At 38.7% G+C, this 20,848-nt stretch overlaps 1 protein-coding gene across 2 annotated transcripts; it reads left to right on the forward strand.

The window, feature by feature from the left end:
- Positions 2,890–12,944, forward strand: LOC18777206 (bifunctional aspartokinase/homoserine dehydrogenase 1, chloroplastic). 2 transcript variants are annotated; one of them, XM_020563893.1, is made up of 18 exons: positions 2,890–3,232; positions 4,125–4,192; positions 4,295–4,669; positions 5,935–6,023; positions 6,131–6,434; positions 6,628–6,680; positions 6,761–6,969; positions 7,055–7,142; positions 7,235–7,348; positions 7,995–8,093; positions 8,271–8,465; positions 9,059–9,141; positions 9,546–9,771; positions 10,884–11,029; positions 11,180–11,315; positions 11,561–11,644; positions 11,723–11,815; positions 12,369–12,944. In XM_020563893.1, exons 1-18 carry the CDS (start codon positions 3,090–3,092, stop codon positions 12,612–12,614), a joined length of 2,751 nt encoding a protein of 916 aa, XP_020419482.1. In that variant the 5' UTR covers positions 2,890–3,089; the 3' UTR covers positions 12,615–12,944. The 2 variants fall into 2 exon arrangements, with proteins under 2 accessions (XP_020419482.1, XP_020419481.1); XM_020563892.1 differs by having other exon boundaries at positions 2,892–3,232; positions 4,292–4,669.

The raw sequence follows: 20,848 nt of genomic DNA on the forward strand, positions 1-20,848 counted from the left end.
CATATGAATTAATCCCTACCGAGACAACGGTCAGTGCCTTTGTGGGAGATACCACAAGATCAAAGGGGATCATCCCACTCCAAGTCAGAGTAGGAGGAAAAGTCAGGGTGACAGCCTTCTTCGTGGTAAAAACAACGACTCATTTTAGTGCATTGTTGGGTCGAGATTGGATCTACGAAAGTATGTGTGTCCCTTCCTAACCTCATCAGACTTTACAATTTTGGCACGAGGATAGGAGCGTTGGACTAGTTCAGGTTTACTCACGGCCTTTCATGGCTTCGGCCAATGCGGTGGAGGCCAGATTTTACGAGGATGATCTTGGTTCTCTTTATTTCATAGGGTCAGATAAGAACGGCAGACCTCCGGGAGTCTCGGCCCAAAAATTGATAGACTTAGGGGCATATGATGCCCAAGCAGATAGGGAGCGCCCCAGGATGGCTGATTTTTTCTCTCTTAATGAGTGATAGAACCATCGAGGAAGAGAAAAGAGTCGCGGTGGAAGACATTTTGAGACGACTATATGGTTTTTGGGCCGAGAGAGCTGTTCAACATGGGTCCACAGCTCATTTGGTGGAATTCCTCCACGAAGGTCCAGAAGATGATGCACTTGAACTCGAGGAGGTTGAGTTGGCGCCAACTGGGATGGATGATTCAAAGGCGGAAGTTTAAGATCCGTTATTGGAGATCAACCTAGGAATGAAAGACAACCATCGGCCAATCTACATTAGTGGCCTAATGGAGCCAGAACTTCGGACCAAAATGGAAGAGCTTTTGAGAGAATTCAAGGATTGCTTTGCTTGGGATTACACTGAGATGCATGGATTGAGCCATGACTTGGTCGAGCAACGCTTACCAACAACGGAAGATTTCAAGCTCTTCAAGCAGCCACCCCGTCGAATGTCAACGGAGGATTCTTGGTGCACCAAAGGGGGATCAAGATAGCCAAAAACAAAGCCAAGGCCATCATTGATGCGCCACCCCCTAAAAATAAGAAAAGGTTGCAAAGCTTTCTAGGCCAAATAAATTTCCTTAGGAGGTTTATAGCTAATTCAACCGGGAAGGTCGAGCCTTTCTCGTCTTTGCTAAAACTCAAAGAGGAAGAGAAATGTAGATGGGATGAAGTCCACCAAAAGGTTTTCGATTCCATCAAAGAATATCTGACTAAACCATTGGTGCTCATTCCACCAAAACGAGGCCGACCCTTGAAGCTTTATATTTTGGCTTTAGAAAATTCCATCGGAAGCCTTTTGGCCAAAGACAACGATGATGATAAGAAGGAGCAAGCGGTGTATTATCTTAGCCGAATTCTAACTGCGATTGAAAAACTTTGCTTGGCTTTGTATTTCACCTCAACCAAATTGAGGCACTACATGTTGCCTTCCACGGTTCATATAATTGACAAGACTGACCTGATAAAATACATGCTTACTCGGTCGATTATTAGAGGTCAGATAGGAAAATGGACGATGGCCTTGGCTGAGTTTACTTTTCGTTACGTACCACAATTGGCCTTCAAGGGACAAGCTTTGGCTGATTTCTTGGCTGCTCACCTTTGTGTCGAAATAGAAGACATGGACTATTTTTCGGTCAACACGTTGAGTCTATTTCCATGGCGTCTCTATTTCGACGGATCTCGAACGTCAAACATGGGTGGAGCAAGCATCATCATAGAATCACCTCAAGGTTTTTGAACTCGCAATTCATTCCAACTGGACTTTGATTGGTCCAACAATCAGGTCGAATATAAGGCTTTGATCATCCGGTTGGAGATCATGAGAGATTTCGGAATAAACAATGTGTTTATTCTTGGGGATTCGATGTTGGTTTTGAAATAATTATCTGGGGATTACAAGGTAACCAGCCAAGCCTTGCTCGGTTATCATGCTTTAGCTAGCCAAATAATCGAGGATTTTGATGAAGTGACACTCACTCAACTACCGAGGGAACACAATTCTCAGGCCAATGCCATGGCCCAGTTAGCATCAGGAGTTCAAATCTCCGAAAGGCTTTCTGAAGAACTTTTCAAGGTAGAGAAACGATCTCTTTCCTCCGTTTTTGAAAGAGGGATTCCAACGGAAGTCAGGGTACTAATCGTAATGCTAGATGATTGGAGGCAAGATATAGTATCATATCTGAAAGCCCCAAATGGGCCACATAGCCAATAAGTTCGGCAAATGGCCTGATATTATGTGATAAGGGATGAGACACTCTTCTGCATAGGCTCTGATGACTTACTTATGAAATGTTTAGGCAAGAAAGAACAACTTATAGCCATGACTGAAGTCCATGAAGGCATATGCGGAGCTCATCAAGCCGGCATCAAGATGAGATAGCTTTTGAGGAGACATGGCTATTATTGGCCAACTATCCTCAAGCATTGCATCGAGTATGCCAAGGGATGCCAAGATTGTCAAAGGCATGGTTCGGTTCAACATGTTTCGGCCGGGCCTATGAACCCTATTGTGAAGGCTTGGCCTTTCAAATGTTGGGCAGATTAGTCAAATTCACCCGAAGTCGTCCAAAGGCCACAAGTACATCTTGGTGGCCACCGGCTTCTTCACAAAGTGGGTGGAGGCATTCCCACTAAAGAAAGTAACCCAAGCTGAAGTGTTAAAATTCATCAAAAAGATTATCATCCACCGATTCGGTCTACCCGAATCCATCATGACTGATCGAGGAACGAATTTTATGAGGGAGGCTGTCCAAGCAACCGCAGGAACTTGGGAAAAATGATTGAGAATAATCCCATAGAATGGCATTCCCTTATTTCTAATACTCTATGGGCATATAGGACCTTAAGAAGGTGTGGTACAGGAACGACACCCTTGACTTTGTCACACTAGTTGGTAACTAAAAGTTGGTAAATGAGCTACTATTGATATAAATCAAACTTTAAAATATCTGCCATGTGTCACTGCTGAAATGGATCACTATCCTGCCCACAGGTTTAGACGCCGCACCGCATCCCTCCCCACCTACCATTTTTGATCGCGATTCGCCTCCGTATATTAGCCGAAGCCGCCAAACTGAGACTCACTAAAAACCCAACAAAAACTCCTGACCCGACTCGAGTTTCTCTTTGAGAGGCTATGGCGTCGCTCTCTTCAGCGATCTCTAATCCAGGCCACATTCTCTCCCCCAACGCATTGGCCCACGATGTCAAACCGAAGAAGATTTGCTACTCTCAATGCCATGCATTCTTTCTACCCCCTCATCGCTCTCCTATTTGCAGGTACTTATTTCGATACCCAGTCAGTTTTTCTTCATTCTTCCTTTTTTCTGTTTGTTTCTCGAGAAAATGGAAGGCCTTTCTATCTAAAAAGTGGAACTGTTTTTCCATATTGATTTTTCATGTTACCATTCTGGAATGATGGAATTATTTAATTTGTCCTGAAGATTCATATCGTGCTCAAAGATTTTTGTTTTTTATTTAAAATTTTCAAAATTGGTATACTGATGAGTGAAAGCACAGCAGAAAATGGGACCTAAGTATTGGAATTGTTTCCAAATTCCAAAGGCTATTGGTGACCTTTTCTTATTTTTCTAATTTTAGTTTTGATATGGTTTTTTTCGTTAATTACTTATTAGTTTTTTATTTCTTATGTATGCAAGCGCGTGCGTATTAGATAGCATTGAGTTTCCTCAATGACTATGTATTTGCTCTTTGCTTGGTGTTTTTCAAGCTGTCATTTTTCTTTTGATATTCATGCTTTCTGTTTTGACTAGTTAGGAATTTTATCACGGATCATAACTAACATGATCCAGGTAGGCACTTCCAAGTTCCAACCTTCAAGAATTTTATCACGGATCATAACTATCATGTTTTTATTAAGCTCTTAGCGTAAGTTTGTGCTCTTAGAACCGATGTTTAATTTTCCGTCACAATTTTTGCATTTTACTCTCAGAAATTTACTTTTTATTGTACAATTAAACAGTCATGTTTTATTATTCACCTTTTTCACTTCAAAATTTAGTGTTGTAAGTTTATTTGACTAGTGAAAAAAAAGAATAAAAAATGCTTTACTAATGCCAACCACATATGAACTCATTGTTCCATGTAATCAATACTTCAGATTAACTTAAATTACTTAGTAATTTACGAGGAGGTTTGTTGTCTTTTCCAGAATGGGTTTTGTTTCTGGGTTGGAAAGGAAAAAGACGCTAAAAAGCCGGATCTTTGCATCAGTTACAGGTTCATTTCCTCTCCTTTTTCCATAACCAAATTTTTTTTTTCCTCAGGATGTTGTATGTATAAGTTTTCATCTAACTCTAATTTTCATTGCTTTATTAGTAGATACTCCAGTAAACACATCCCCTGAAAAAGTTCAGCTTCCCAAAGGTGACACTTGGTCTGTTCATAAATTTGGTGGTACCTGTATGGGAAGTTCAGAAAGAATTAAGAATGTTGCAAAAATAGTTCTTAGTGATGATTCAGAGAGGAAGTTTATAGTTGTCTCTGCAATGTCAAAGGTAACAGATATGATTTATGATCTCATCTACAAGGCTCAGTCACGAGACGATTCCTATTTATCTGCACTAGATGCTGTTTTAGAAAAGCACAGATCAACAGCCTGTGATCTACTTGATGGGGATGAACTTGGTAGTTTCTTAGCACAATTGAATCATGACATCAGTAACCTGAAAGCGATGCTTCGAGCAATATACATTGGTACTAGATCTCTCTCTCTCTCTCTCTCTCTCTCTCACGTTGTACCTGGAATGTTATGTGAATATGCTTTATTTATTTATTATTTTCCACAAAACATCGGGATGTTAGTGGCTCTCTGATTTGTATGAACTCTCAAATGGATTATCGCAGAACGTAAATTTGGTGTGTGTTTTTATCAATTCCCCGCATAAGTCAAACATTCCATGTTTACGGTTGTGTATGTGTTTGTATTCAAGGATGAAAATATCGGCTGGGGCAGATAGTATTGGGCCTTCAATTTATGGATGTTTCAGGGTATATATTGGTATCATGTTAGGTAAATCTGTCAGAAAAGACAGATATTGGCTTAAAAACACGGAATTTTGAAATAAAAGTTTCATTGGATGTTAATTACATTATTGATGAATGTAATTAAACAAATAAATCCAAAATATACTAGTATAAGATGTGCATATAACGAAATGTACGTGTATATAATCTGCGCACATGAAAATAAAACTTAGATTAGAATGGATAAATTATGCATAATTATGCTTATGCATAGTTTGTTTCAACATTGGAGTACAAAGGTAAGTCAGATTTTTGGTGGTATTTGGATTAGAATCTTTAGATTATTTGGGTATTTAGTTTGATTCAGTGGTTGGCATAGTAGATGGGTATTCAATTAAGGTGTAATTTGGTTCTTATTTGACTTGATTACAGATCTTAGACAGTGATTAGAATTTTTTTTCATTTGAATTCACATCTTTTTCCTTCAATTACCTGCAAAACGAAAAATAAATTTCTTGGGTATTTGGCTGGTACTGGCAAATATCGTCTGATATTGATAAATATCGGGGCTATATCACCGATAAGGGGGAATAAATAGCCTTACCTGCCCAGTATCTGTGTCGACACCTAGTTTTCTCGATATGAATATCAGCTAGTATTCTTTGTCAGAGAAAGACTAATTCTTTTTTCTGAATTCTCAGTAGTGGGATTAATAACTTATTTAATCCTTCCCATTTCACTTCCTGGTTAATCACAATACATCGACAGAATGGCTGAATATAAATAAAAGGGTTAGTGCCCTAGTGGTAAAGCACTTGCCTTATTCCAACTTACATCCTCAATTCATGTGTTATGGAGAATTTGTTCTTTGTCTAGTAATATTTATATGACACTTAATCTAGATTTACTTGTTAATTTTCTTAATGGATCTTTTAATTTTGGTTAAACTTAAGGTTGGATCGTATCAGATTGACTAATATGCATGCTTATGGCAGCTGGTCATGCAACAGAATCTTTTACAGATTTTGTTGTAGGACATGGAGAGTTATGGTCAGCTCAGATGTTGTCCTGTGTTGTTAGAAAGGTCTGGTGGTGGTATGCTTATTCTTCAAGAGCATTTGCTAAATGTTTCTTTTTGTAGTTGTCTGATATACTAATATATTTTGTTATTCTTTTTATTTCATTCTGCAGAATGGGGTGGATTGCAATTGGATGGATACAAGGGAAGTCCTTATTGTGAACCCTACTAGTTCTAATCAAGTCGATCCTGATTTCAAGGAGTCCGAAGAGAGACTTGAGATATGGTACTCCAAAAATCCATCGAAAACAATTGTAGCTACTGGTTTTATTGCTAGCACACCTAAAAATATTCCTACTACTTTGAAGAGAGATGGAAGTGACTTCTCCGCAGCTATCATGGGTGCTCTATTCAGGGCCCGTCAAGTCACTATTTGGACAGATGTTGATGGAGTCTATAGTGCAGACCCCAGAAAAGGTTTGTATAGCCCTTGTACTTGGTAAACATTATCACATATAAACCATTTTAAAGTAACTTTCTATACAATGACAACCGTACATATTTTTGTTTTGTTTTGTTTTGTGATAATAATTGGCTGATGCCTTTTAAGAATGTTGAAATGTTACTGACTTACTGTGGGATTTAAACAATAAGAAATGTTCATCTGCAGTCAGTGAGGCAGTGATTCTTAAGACGTTGTCTTATCAAGAGGCCTGGGAAATGGTGAACCTCATTACTCACTATTGAAGTTTCTGAGATTGGTACATTCACAAATTTAACATAGAATATTCGTCTATGTGCAGTCTTATTTCGGGGCAAATGTTCTGCATCCACGCACCATCATCCCAGTGATGCGATATGACATTCCAATTATAATACGAAATGTTTTCAATCTCGTGGTACCTGGAACAAAAATTTGTCGCTCTACTGAGGATGAAGATGGTCAGGGTTTGGAGTCCTTTGTCAAAGGGTTTGCCACAATAGACAACTTGGCCCTTGTAAATGTTGAAGGGTGAGCTCTGCATTACTGTGATTGGGTTGCATTTGAATTAAAGATGTACATTCCCCCATTTTTAACATTGCCCTCTCTCTCCCAGGACTGGAATGGCTGGTGTTCCTGGTACGGCCAGTACTATATTTAGTGCCGTAAAAGATGTCGGGGCTAATGTTATTATGATATCTCAGGTTACATCATCCTCTGTGCTATATTCAGTTCATAGTATGTCGAAACCGTATACATTTTCATGCTTAATGTTTTTAGTGATGGTTCACTGTAGGCTAGTAGTGAGCATTCTGTGTGCTTTGCTGTCCCTGAAAAGGAAGTGAATGCTGTTTCTGAGTTACTGAAGTCTAGATTTCGTGAGGCTTTGAATGCTGGGCGCCTTTCTCAGGTGCTTAATTTTTATTTGACTGAATTTCTTGACCAGGTTTCTCAGTGTACTGACAATTAGTTTCTTGTTTATTTTACTGATAATCACTTAATATTTTGGTTCATTGGTTTGCTTCACAATGATGAAAATGGCTGTACTGTCGTAGCCCTTTCTTTTCTCAGTGGTAATTTATTATTAAAGTTGTTTCTCAGAATCAGCTTTGCATACATCATAATTGTAATTGAGGCTAGTGGCAGGGAAATGTCGTTGGGTTGGCAATGTTACTTGAGGAAGTAAGTTGGAGGCAGGCATATAGTAAGTAGGACCAAGGTGGAGATTTGCACATCTTAGATTAGGTGGCACTCAATACCATTACATGAAAAACCTTGTTGGACCCTCACTATGTATGTGGCTCAGTTAAAGAGTTATAAAAAAGAGTTGAAATTGGTGACATGAATGTTAACTTGCATGTAATGATTTTATATTCTCATTTGTTTGATTCCTTATGAATGGTATATTTCCTTCCTAGCTTATTTCCATGACTGAAATTTTGATTGCACTGCATTTTTATTTGTTTCTTTCAATTCGTATATGTTAGATTATCATTTTCAATCTTTTTACGTACTGATTTGTGGCACCTCTGCCGGTACTTCTCTTCCCCTCTCAGGTTCAAGTCATTCCAAACTGTAGTATTCTGGCAGCAGTTGGCCAAAAAATGGCGAGTACCCCAGGAGTTAGTGCAACTCTTTTCAATGCACTGGCAAAGGTTAAGGATTTATTATATTTCTATTAATTTTATCAATAAGTCAGACTATTATTTTAATTTAACAATTCATGGTTGTTCGTATACTGTTGTATCCTCTTCTGTGGTCGTTGATTCTAAATGTTTATCATAATCCATTATCCCTAATAAAGAGGGATCTAAATTGTTTTTAAAATGCAGGCAAACATTAATGTGCGTGCCATAGCTCAAGGTTGTTCTGAGTACAATATTACTGTAGTAGTAAAGCGGGAGGATTGTATTAGGGCCCTGAGAGCTGTCCACTCTAGATTTTATCTCTCAAGAACCACAATAGCAATGGGCATCATCGGACCCGGTCTGATTGGTGGAACTTTACTTGATCAATTAAGGGATCAGGTACCTTCATTTTCGCTGTTCTGTTATTTCAGTCTTTTGTACAATTAGGCACTTGTGGTGTCATATGTCCATGAAATTGCATGATTCTTTATTACATGCTTACTTAGAAGAGCCTAAACTTGGTCAGATTTATCATTCTGTGTGCTAACTTGGAGGCCTTTTCTGGTTTTTGCACACGAGTACCTATTCTAGTCTGATTTAGTTTTGAGAGAGCAAGATGTTGAGTTATGCCCAATCCATTCTTCTCGTGTGTATGTGGTCAGAAGTGTGGTTTGCTTGTGCACAGAAGAGTGTAGTCAAATTAATACTCAAAAACATTTTACAGCCATTCAACAATTTAACATTTAGTTTTACAAACCCTTTCCTAATTTTAATTAAGGATATAAGTTTGGCATAGTTTTATGTTGCCTCTCTCTCTCTCTCTCTCTCTCACACACACACACACACACACACACACACATCTCTCTGTCTTTAGTAGCAGAGTTTTATATTGCCTGCTTGCTTCTGAACCAAAATTTTAATGGACACAGTGCTTTTGTTTTCTTGTACTGGGTTGGGTGAATCACTAAACTGAATATTTCTAATCTTTGCAGACAGCTACCCTCAAGGAAGAGTTTAACATTGATTTGCGTGTTATGGGAATCACTGGCTCAAGGACAATGCTTTTGAGTGAGGCGTAAGTTAAAAGATTTCAAAGAAATATTATTAAATCATATGCTTCATATCATCTAAATTACACCTTGGAATGGTAGTGGTCTAATTTATACATGTTTGTTAATGCAAAATTTTTGAATTTATTATTGACCAACGTGGTAGTGGAAATTGCCTCTTCTGACGGTCCTATTACAATCTGTGCTGAAGCTTAAAAGTTGGCTCTCCCATTTTTTCTTTTAGGATTTCATATGTGCATCCTGCCACCAACCTTTTCCTTTGTATTTTTTATATTAATTTAACAAAAGAAAAGAAGCCACCTGATGCTTCTTATGGTTTGGTAATGATTGATCAAATACTTTTAGTCCATATATCATGGTCATTATTTCCATAACCATGAATTTACATTTTTCTTATTTATTATTGTAGTGGGATTGACCTATCTAGATGGAAAGAACTCCAAAAAGAGAAAGGAGTGGTGGCAGATATGGAAAAATTTGTGCAGCATATACATGGGAATCATTTTATTCCGAATACTGTTTTGGTTGACTGCACAGCTGACTCTAGTATTGCAAGCCATTACTATGACTGGTTGCGGAAAGGAATACATGTAGTCACCCCCAACAAGAAGGCAAATTCAGGACCACTTGATCAGGTAATATCTGTTTCATACATGGAAATGGTTTGACGTTTTTATCATGGTGATGTTATCTAATTGCAAATTCTTTGGTAATTCATATAATTCAAGTAACTGAGAAAGAACATCTTCCATTTCCTTAATCAATTCATCTACCCAATTAAGTGGGGTTTTGTACCAAAACCCTGAATCTGGTTTATCTTCCTTGCAAACTATTTACACAGTTATCAAGTTGTGCTCATGGTCATCATTGGTCCCCACTTTTTTTTTGTTCAAGTTTAAAAAAACCCCCAATTTTTTTTCCCTTTCCCCCCCCCCCCCCCCCCCCCCCCCCCCCCCTTTGGTGATTCTTGGTCACTATTCACTAATGCTTTCGTTTTATATGTCTAGGAGAGAATTGGTTTGTACTTTGTTCTCTGAACATAGTTGTGATAATAGCGGCCAACTTACATGTGTAATTATTCTAATAATTGTACACATAAATTTGTCAGAAATGTCTGTGCAACAAGTGATGCAATGTTAATGTGAATTACTTTTATTAAAAAAAATCTGAAAGATCACAGAGTTTGCCTGAATTGAATTTCATGTGAAAGAGCTCAAAGTTTGTTTTGTTGAAACACACAGTTTTTTTTATTTATAAAAACTAAGGGGGTGGGAATTATACCCAACTTGGTTGTTATGTTTTTTTGTTTTTGTTTTGTGGGTACAAATTTGGTTGTTACATTTGTTTCTGTTGGGGATTTTAATGAGTTAACACTTGGACTTTCATATTCATATCTTAATATTATATGAGTCTTTTGTTTGATCTTCTTCAGTGCCCCTGCAGCATTGCCATAAATCGACTTGCAGGAAATAAAAAACTATTATTACTGTTTGAACTCATACTTAATATAAGTATTTTTATTTTTTCGGAACAAATGGGGAGGTGGAATTTGAACTTGGGACCTCTTCCAACATTGAGAAGAGTGGTAACATATACTAAGAGCTAGTTTGTTCACTTAATATAAGTTAGTTACTAATAAGTAAAACTTTAATGCATTATGAGGAGGCAATAATATTGTGCATATCTTGCATATGATTTTAACTTTGAGGGTTTCGTGAGTCATGACATTATTTATGTCCATGTTCAGTATTTGAAGTTAAGAGCTCTTCAACGGCAATCCTATACACATTACTTCTATGAAGCTACTGTTGGGGCTGGTCTGCCAATTATCAATACATTGCAAGGTCTCCTTGAAACTGGTGACAAAATATTGCGCATTGAAGGCATCTTCAGGTATGTGTACTTTTTCTTCTTCTCTTAGCAAAAATTGAAAATAATACTAGAGTAGTTCCTTGTTTTAAGCATTTAAAATCTTGATGTTCCCAAATGCACACATTATGTTGCGTTTAACACAAGTCTTGCCTTTATGATTTGCTGTTGCAGTGGGACTTTGAGTTATATCTTTAACAACTTTATAGGAAGAAGAACTTTTAGTGAGGTGGTGGCTGAAGCAAAGCGGGCAGGTTATACTGAGCCGGATCCCAGGGATGATCTATCTGGAACAGATGTTTGTAGAAAGGTACAATGTGCTAAATTTTCGTCCAGTAAATTATGGAGTCTTCTAATGAGATGATGTTTTGTCCGTTTAATCGGCTTTAAGTTATTCAAATATGAGACGCTGTAGTTTGTATTATTAACAAAGATTTTCAACGTCTTTGTACTGCTTTTGGCCCCCACTCCCAGACTCCAACCTGAGCTATCATGATTTTTGCTTCATTGTTTTTGTGGTAAGATTTGGCTCCTAAGGTATCCCATCAAATGCAGGTGATAATTCTTGCTAGGGAATCTGGTCTTAAACTGGAACTCTCTGACATCCCTGTTGAAAGCCTTGTGCCAGAACCATTGAAGGTAAAATGATATTTTAATATACCTCGCGAAGTGCAAAATTTCACCTTTGATGTGGAGTTTTGGATGATCTGTTTTCAGGATAGTGCATCGGCAGAGGAATTTATGCAAAAACTTCCACAATTCGATCATGACTTAGCTAAGAAAAGACAGATAGCTGAGGATGCTGGACAAGTAAGTATCTCTGAAATGCATTTCTTATCTTGGTTCCCGTCTAATACCCACAATTTTGACCTATCTGAAAGTAGCCACAATTGATTCCTACATTGACCAGGTAGTTGTGTAGAGTCTACTGGGCATCCGCTGGCTATTAAAATGTTTCAATTTCTTTTTATTTTTCTTTCTTCTTTTGGAGGTATCCCATCTACAATGAGCAAATTAAGGAAGAAAAGAATTCAGAATTGTTAATTTTTATAAATATTAGAACAATATCATTTTGGTTTCCTTTGACCCAGCATTATTTCTTCCATTTTGTCTGACATGCTGTGATGGGTTTGTGGATGTCTCTCTCCGACTCTGTGATAGTAACTGTACTCTGGATTTGTTTTTTAGGTAATAATGGATGGGAAAATTTGAATATTTTTATTTTTGTAGTTCTTTGTGCAGGAATATGCCAACCCAATATTATATAGCTGCTCTAGTTTTACAAGCGTTTTTTTTTTTTCTTTTCGTTATTGGTTTGTTTAAATGATTATTCTTCTTCCTGATGACTTTGTGATATCCGAAGGTCTTGAGATACGTTGGGGTGGTCGACATGGTCAATGAGGAAGGGGCAGTGAAGCTGCAAACATACAAGAATGATCATCCTTTTGCTCAATTATCTGGGGCAGATAATATCATTGCTTTCACAACAACAAGGTACAAAGAGCAGCCCCTAATAGTTCGTGGACCTGGTGCTGGTGCCGAAGTCACAGCTGGTGGAGTCTTCAGTGACATATTGCGGCTTGCCTCGTATCTTGGTGCCCCGTCATAGTGGAAAGCATGTAGCCAGAAGATCGTAGCGTCTGGTTCCTGTAGGCATTAATTCATGTGTTTCTGTCTTGGGGCACGCATTGATTATACTTATAATCATCATATATGTCGGCCTTTATTTAGTGGATGCAATAATTTGTCATATATGTAGGCTAATTTGTGAACTGGTTCTCCACATGAGAGAATATAACTTTCCCATGCATGGTGATTTATTAGTTGATTTTGCTAAAATATGAGAAATATGAGAGAATATCTGTTTGAAGGAATTTTGTGTATTCCTCTTTTTGTAGGAGGTCATATTTATAATACAACGGAGTTTTATAAATAAAAATTTTTATTTCTATTTATAGTAGAAAATTAGGAATTAAAGTAAATTAATTACAATTATAATAGGAATCTTTAGTGTGTAAGGAAAGTAAGTCAATGATCCATAAGTCACGTCAACACTTCTCCTCACATTGGTGTATAGATGTCTCAATGCCCAATTGATCCAGTGAATTGTGGAACTCTTTACTGGAAATCGCCTTTGTCAAAATATCTGTCAATTGATCTTCAAATTTCATGAAAGAAAACTAAATCGCTTTAGCCTCAAGCTTCTGTTTGATGAAGTGTTGATCCACCTCAACATGTTTACTGCAATCATGTTGAATTGGATTCTGTGCAATAGTTATAGCAGCTTTGTTGTCACAAAAGCGATTCATTGTGGATGTAGGTTTTATACCCAAGTTTAGTAAGCAACTTCCTTAGTCATGTTGAGGTGGATCAACACTTCATCAAACAGAAGCTTGAGGCTAAAGTGATTTAACCAAAGGAGCTCACAAATCCCTTTAGTCATGCTTCTGAACTCGGCTTTTGCACTGGATAAAGCAACAACCTTCTGTTACTTGTTCTTTCATGTCACCAAATTACCTCCCATAAATGTGAAGTAACCCGATGTGGATTTTCTATCTGTTACCTGCCCAATCTGCATTTGAATAACCATCAATATTCATATGACCATATTTTGAGAACATAAGTCATTTTTCGGGTTCAGACTTCAAAAATCTAAGCATCCGAAGAACTGCATTCATGGGATCTTCACTTAAAGAATGCATAAATTGACTGACAATGCTCACCGCATAAGCAATGTATGGTCAAGTATGTGACAAATAAATCAATCTTCCCAGTAACCTTTGGTATCTTTCTTTGTTAGTTGGAACTTGATCTGGTGATTCTCCAAGATGATGATTCTGAACAATAGGAGTGTCCACAGGTTTGCAATCTAGCATTCCCGTGTCTGTCAACAAGTCCAAGACAGATTTCCTTTGAGAGAGAAATATGCCTTATTGCGATCGGGTCACCTAAATCCCTAAGAAATACTTGAGTCTACCTAGATCCTTCATCCCAAACTCAGTAGCCAAATAGTCTTATAGTTGAGATATTTCATGTTTATCATTCCCAGTAATAATTATATCATCAACATAGATTATTAAAACTGTTACCTTCCCTTTTCTGATGTTTCAAGAATAGAATATGATCTGAGTTACTCTGTTTGAAACAATTGTTCTTCATTGCCATGGTGAACCGTCCAAACCATGCGCACGGTGACTGTTTCGATCCGTACAATGCCTTTCGTAATCTACATATTATTCCAGTCTGAGTAGTATTATATCCATGAGGAATGTCCATATACACGTCCTCCGTGAGTTCTCCATGCAGGAAAGCATTCTTTATATCAAACTGGTGTAGTGGCCAATCCAAATTAGCTGCAAGGGACAATAAGACTATAACGGTATTCAACTTTGCAACTAGTGCAATGGTTTCTTCATAGTCTATACCATAGGTCTGTGTGTACCATTTCTCCACAAGTCCTGCCTTGTATCGCTCGATAGATCCATCATCATTGTGTTTTATAGTAAACACTCATCTACATCTGACAGTCCTTTTTCCTTGTGGTATAGTCTCTAGTGTCCAAGTTTAGTCTCTAGTGTCCAAGTTTGATTTTTCTCAAGAGCTTTCATCTGTTCTTTTATAGCTTGGACCTATCAATGCTTCAGCAACCTTAGTTGGAATATGGATATCAGACAACTAATGCACAAAAGCCTTGAGTGGTTTAGACAGTTTTTTAGTGGATACATGATTTGCAATTGGATACTTGGATGTCTTGCTAATATCAGGTGAATAACGGTTTGGTGGCTTCCCACGAGTTTGCCTGAAAGGTAATTGATATCCAATAGATTTATCCTCTAAATGAACAATTGTAGTAGGAGTAGTTACCTCAAAGATATTCTCAGGAGATTGGTTCGTTGGTACTGTTGAGTGAGATAGGGGGTCTTCATCTTGTTATTCTGAGTTGTCTATAGGAGAATGACTGGAATCAAAAACAGATTCGCATGGGTCATGTGATCGATCTTTTTTGCATGGGCGATTGATCACTATTCGTCAAAAGCATTCGCCTGAGCCAGACTCGGGACGATCGATTGTCGGGTTTGGGCTATCAATAATGTCTTGGCCGAAAGCAATCTCGTGCTCTAGATCTCAGGGTGATCGATCGTCAAAGCATGAATGATCGATTGCTTCCAAGTTGCTTCAATTGTCCTCCTCAATGCGTATCTCCCCATGAAAAGTAGAATTGGATGCAGGGTCATGGAAGAACATCCATTATTTCAAAAAGGTCACATCCAAAGTGACATAGGTATGCCGAGTAGAAGGGTGATAACAGCGATAGTGTTTGTACAAATTTCCTTTTGTAGGTTAATTCCTCCACCTTCGTTCTTCCTTCTCTTTCTTCCTTGATCCCAGCAAAATAAGTAGGAGTAAATAGACCACACCTGTAGGGTGTTGGCCAAAGGCCCTCTGATGCCTAAGTTAGTTCAATTAGATCTTTGAGAAAAGATACTACAATGGCTCAAATGGATGGAGTTTTCTCTCACAGAGAGAGTTGGGTGGCCTTAGCTGTGTGTGGTGGCACTTAGCTGTATGGGTGAGAAGAGCGAGGGAGTGGTGATGGTAAGGAGAGAAAGAGAGAGAAAGGATTTTTGTAGGGTTTGAGAGTTGAGTTTAGAATTACCTTGAATGTCTTGTGTGGCTATGTATTTATAGCCTCCTTGTGTGCTAGGGTTTTGGGAGAATAATCCTTATTTGATTAAGATTATTCTTCACCAAAAAGATGATATGAATTACTCCAAGAGATTTGGTGGAGATTGGTTTCTTGATTTAGGGAGATATTTCTATCTTAAATCAAAGATAATTTCCCTAATTAAATAGGAATTAATTAGGGTAATTAGTTTGACCTAAGAAATATTCCTTTTCCACGTGTCGTCTTCTTATTGGCTGGTGAAATATATGCTCTCACGAGTAGCCTTTTTGATGAGTAGCATAACCCAAAAAAAACACAACAAAGTGCACATGGATGAAGTTTGCTTTGTTGATTTTTGTGGAGATGAACGAAGGCCACACATCCAAAAATGTGACTGGTAAGCACCAAAACAGAGGGCAGATGCCTGTGTTGCACGAGCATTTGTAATAGAGTTTTGAAATTCAAAACCCCAGAAGGAATGCAGTTGATAAGGTGGACGATAGTGATGACAACATCATCCCAGTAATGACGAGGAACATGGCCACCAATGAGAAAAGGGCGGGCTGTTTCAGAAGATGGCGATTCTTTCATTCGGCAACACTATTTTGTTGTAGTGTCTGGGGGCAAGTTGTCTCATGGATAATGCCATGTGTCTAGAAGTAAGTCTGAAAGTTATGATTAACAAATTCTCCACATTTGTAGGAACGAAGAATCTGTATTAGAGCACTGAACTATGTTTCCATCTGTTTGTAAAAGAAGTGGAACATGGAAAACACTTCATTCTTATTTTTCATCAAATAAAGTCATGTCATCCTTGTACAATCATCGACGAATGTGACAAACCAATGAATACCGGAATCAATTGAACTAGGCGAAGGTCCCCAAACATCATAATGAATTAAAGCAAAAGGAACATTACTTTTATTCATACTTAAAGGATATGATGCTTGGTGACTCTCGGCTAAAATGCAAGTGTCACATTTAAAATCTGAATATTTAAATACAGAAAATAACTCGAGTAATAGGTGTCTCATATAACCAAAATATGAATGCCCCAAACGTCGGTGCTAGAGCCAAATCTGTGGGTGTTTGTCATCATACGGATGTTTCACATTGTTAGCACCTCCCATACTGAAGTCATCCATATAGTAGAACCCCCTTATTTTAGTACCATGTCCAATGATCTCCTTGGTGAGAAAATCCTGTAGTAAAAAAAATTTGGATAAATCAGTGCACAACAATTTAGATGCTCAGTCGCCTAACTAACAGACATTAATTTATTGGACAAAAATGGAACGAGTAGAGTATTGGAAATGGACAGAGAAGGTGAAACGGCGACAGTGCCAACCCCTATCACTGGATAAGTAAGTCCATTCGCATTGCCAATACTTGTGTGTCGGGGTAGAGTGGTTTGCAAAAAATCATTCAAATTAAAAGTCATATGATCAGTGGCGCCATAATCAATTACTTGAGTCATCCAGAGGCGTGGAGCTATCAGTAGGGTCTACCTACAGAAACAAGGCTAATTGGGGTTCAGTAGAGACAAGAGCAACACGGCCGAAACTACTGGCAGTTTCTTTAAGCTTCTGAGCGCGAAGTTCCTCCCACAATTCAAGATAACCATTCAACCTAAAGCAGTTGTCGTGGGTATGTTTAAGGTTGCCACCGTGAGTGCACCCACTTCCATCAGTTAGAGCCTAGGGACAGGAAGGTGGGATGATTTTAGGAGGTGGCACACCAACACCAGTGACATATGACTGGATCTGAATGTAGGCCACAGTAGAGAAATTCTAGGACTGTCTTGGGCGACTAGTTGGCCCTGATCGAGGAGCACTCTTGACTGCTAAGCCCACTCCAGTGGGTGCGGATGAACCCATCATCACAGCTTGTCGAACATCTTCACGGCAGACATAGTCATAAGTTTGGTCCACGATGGGGAACATAGTCATGTGAAGAACATCGCTTCAGGCCTTATCAAGACAATTATCAAAGCCTTCCAAAAATATGTAAACTCGATCTTCCTGTAAAAGATCATTATAGCGCTAGATATCACATTCATACTCCATCATATTGGGACGACAGGAATCAATATCTCTCTATAAACTTTGGAGAGTATTGTAATAGGTTTCAATGGAGCCACCAGCTTGTCGCATATGAGAGACTCGTCGTTTCAAATCATACACCTGAGAGATGTTAGTGCCATCATAGTAGGTCGTGGTAATTGAATCCTACACTGTTTTTACTGTTAGAAAGCGAATGAAATTGCCAATCAAACTCTACTCCAGAGAATTGATAAGCCATCCCTTCACTATGAAGTTCTCGGTGCGCCAGCCGGGAAACGTTGGAGCAGTCGAATGAGGTTATGGAAGATCACTATTAATATGTCCCAATTTATCTTTGTTGGAGATATACATCTCGACAACTTGCGACCATAAGGCATAGTTGGTGCCATCCAACTTGATGCTGATATGTACAGTGGAAGTTTCATAAGTAATCGTGTTGTTGGGATCGTCATTTGAGTTGGGTTCGGGGTCATCATCTAAGTTAGGTTCGGGGTCGTCGTTTGAGTCGAGTTCAGGGTTGTCTAGGTAGGATCCTGATTTAAGATCGGGTTCCAGGTCTGAATTTGCATCTTTAGGAGTTGAGCCACCTAGGCACTTAACTCGGCTATGATTGGTTGAGAAGAAGAGGAAGAAGCAGTGGTGCTATTGCCGTGAGGATTAGGAGAGTCATCCTTACCCATGGTGGTGGCTAGGGTTTAGAAACTAGAGTCAGCAATCCCAAGATTGTCGCTCTGATACCATGCTAAAATATGCGAACCATGAGAGAATATTTGTTTGTATGAATTTTCTGTGTACTCCTCTACTTGTATGATAGGACCTGCTTCGAATTCCTCTAAATCCGGAACGAATCCTGTGGTATTTCTGACATCATACTGATGATGGGCCCACTTACTAAAAGAGACGAGACTTTTTGCCGAAATTTCGACAGAGTCTCCCTTGAAAAATGGACATTCCCAAAATTTTCAACATTTTCAAACACATTTAAAATTCTCATATGGTAGCATACACAAGATAATATCATGCAATTTACATATCCGGCCTTACAATCAATCCTAACATGGACAATATCAGAGCAGTATAAAGAATTTTAGTTTACAAATGAAAATAAATTTCAACAGAAGAGAAACGATTAAAAGTTTATCCTACATAAGCTCAGGCTCGGAATTCACGACTGGATACAACCATTCGATTTCAAGACGATCTACTGTCTGGGGGGCGCAAAACAGAAAAGTGTGAGTAGACAAAAACAAAGTTTATTTCACATTTAAAAACAAGTTAATATAACCCCCCACTGCTTAGAAAACGATGCAGAAAACGATATGCATTCAAAATCGACATATCTATTTATATGTATAAATATAGTTTAGTCAAAACCATAGTGAAGTCCGTCATCTCATAAAGATACTTTATTACTCATCCCATTCAAAACCTCTCCCTATGATTGCCTAAGTACTCTCTTGAAACATGTGTCCATTGGCAAGGTGAGCGAGGAAGTATCCTAACCGATAAACAAGAATGATTGAGTAAGTACATATATATATAATATATTATAATATAATATGTATCTATTTATATGTATAAATATAGTTTAGTCAAAACCTGAGAGGGTCTGCCTGTTGCGTATGCTAAGTCGGAATACCTATTTCAGAATACGAGGACTAGATTAAAATAAAGCGCTTCGAAGAGAACTTTAAAATAAATTCCTAATTTCCCGGGCTTCAAAGTATATGTACGACGAACAAGACGTTCCTAAGGTCCAACTACGTGTTTCGAGAGGTGAAATGACCTCGGAAGACGCTCGATCAACCGAGTGGTCAAACTTTCCAAATTTGGTCAACCGGGCCCACGACCTCCGATTTCCAATCTGAAAGTTCCTATGGGTTCAACAAGGTTTTTTATACATGTCCTGCAAGTTTGGTCCGAATGGAATGGTCGGATTGCTTGCGATCACACGATCGGATGATTACCGTTTAACCTAATCTTTGAATCATTAAATCGAAGCATTTGAGACTTCGATTCACTATCCCCGAATTCCTATACGATCCTAGAGATGTCTAGATCAACATATTTGAAATTGGAGTTGATCCAACGGTACGAACATATCGAACCTAGATAACGCCTAATATGCGTAATCCGATCGACAGTCAAACGATAACCAAATTCAAATACGAGCATACCGTCGTGATCGGTACGACATGAGGATCAATTTAGGACTAAATGGGTCACCTAAATAGTGCCCACGAACCGCCACAAGTGCCGGCAGCGTGTGGGTACCCAGAGTAAATTCATGCGACCAGAAAATTCTTGAAACCCCCAACAATACATATACTCACGTAACCAAGACAATGAGTGGAGCAACTTTTATTCTTAGACCATGCCCAAAAAGTGATCGGAACTGGCCGGATACATGAGCCGAAAACCAGACAAACTTTAGCAATAAATCGAGTTCCAAAACGCAAAAATTGATCCTAATCATCCCAACCATCAGCTAGAACACATTGAGAGGATGAAAAAGCATACCTAGATCGAAGAAATTGGTGTCCGGAATCGCCGGAATGAATGTCGGAAAATTTGGGTTAAAACCGGTCTGTTTTCTCATCTTTCTGGTGACGGTGGCTGGCGGTTAAGGCAGCGGAGGGGTGGGATGGAGAGAGGAGGTGGATGCTGTCCTTTTGGTACCAACCTTATGGCAGGAGGTGGACGGTGGAGACGACGGGAGGTCAAAATCTAATTGGCTATTTTAGGGGGGGTCTGTTCGTGCGGAGGGAGGAGGGCTCGGGGGGGGGGGGGGGGGCGGGGGGGGGGGGCCAACTAAAGAAAGAGAGAGAGAGAGAGAGAGAGAGAGAGAGAGAGAGAGAGAGAGAGAGAGAAGAAAATCAGACTTTTAAAAATTCATTTTTGAAATATTTACAGTTATGCCACTAGGCTTCCGTAGATCGTAACTTTTTCGTTACAACTTCGATTTGAGCCCAATACGTGTCTATGAACTCGTATCGACACGATCCACGCAATCGTACCATTCATCTCCCCAAAATCCTTCTGGATTAAAAAGTGACCAAAATAACCCTACCCTCGAGGGTTAAAATTGTAATTTCTTAATGAAATAAATTTTAA

Source organism: Prunus persica, chromosome G5 (assembly GCF_000346465.2).
Source record: "Prunus persica cultivar Lovell chromosome G5, Prunus_persica_NCBIv2, whole genome shotgun sequence".
Classification (NCBI taxonomy): domain Eukaryota; kingdom Viridiplantae; phylum Streptophyta; class Magnoliopsida; order Rosales; family Rosaceae; genus Prunus; species Prunus persica.

What these genes read in the sequence shown, in the direction of transcription:
- LOC18777206 (XM_020563892.1), top strand. Translation starts at nt 3,090, where the DNA reads ATGGCGTCGCTCTCTTCAGCGATCTCTAATCCAGGCCACATTCTCTCC. An exon ending in ACAATGCTTTTGAGTGAGGC is followed by an intron (nt 9,142 to 9,545) that starts GTAAGTTAAAAG and finishes TTATTATTGTAG; the next exon opens with TGGGATTGACCTATCTAGAT. An exon ending in ATTCAGGACCACTTGATCAG is followed by an intron (nt 9,772 to 10,883) that starts GTAATATCTGTT and finishes GTCCATGTTCAG; the next exon opens with TATTTGAAGTTAAGAGCTCT.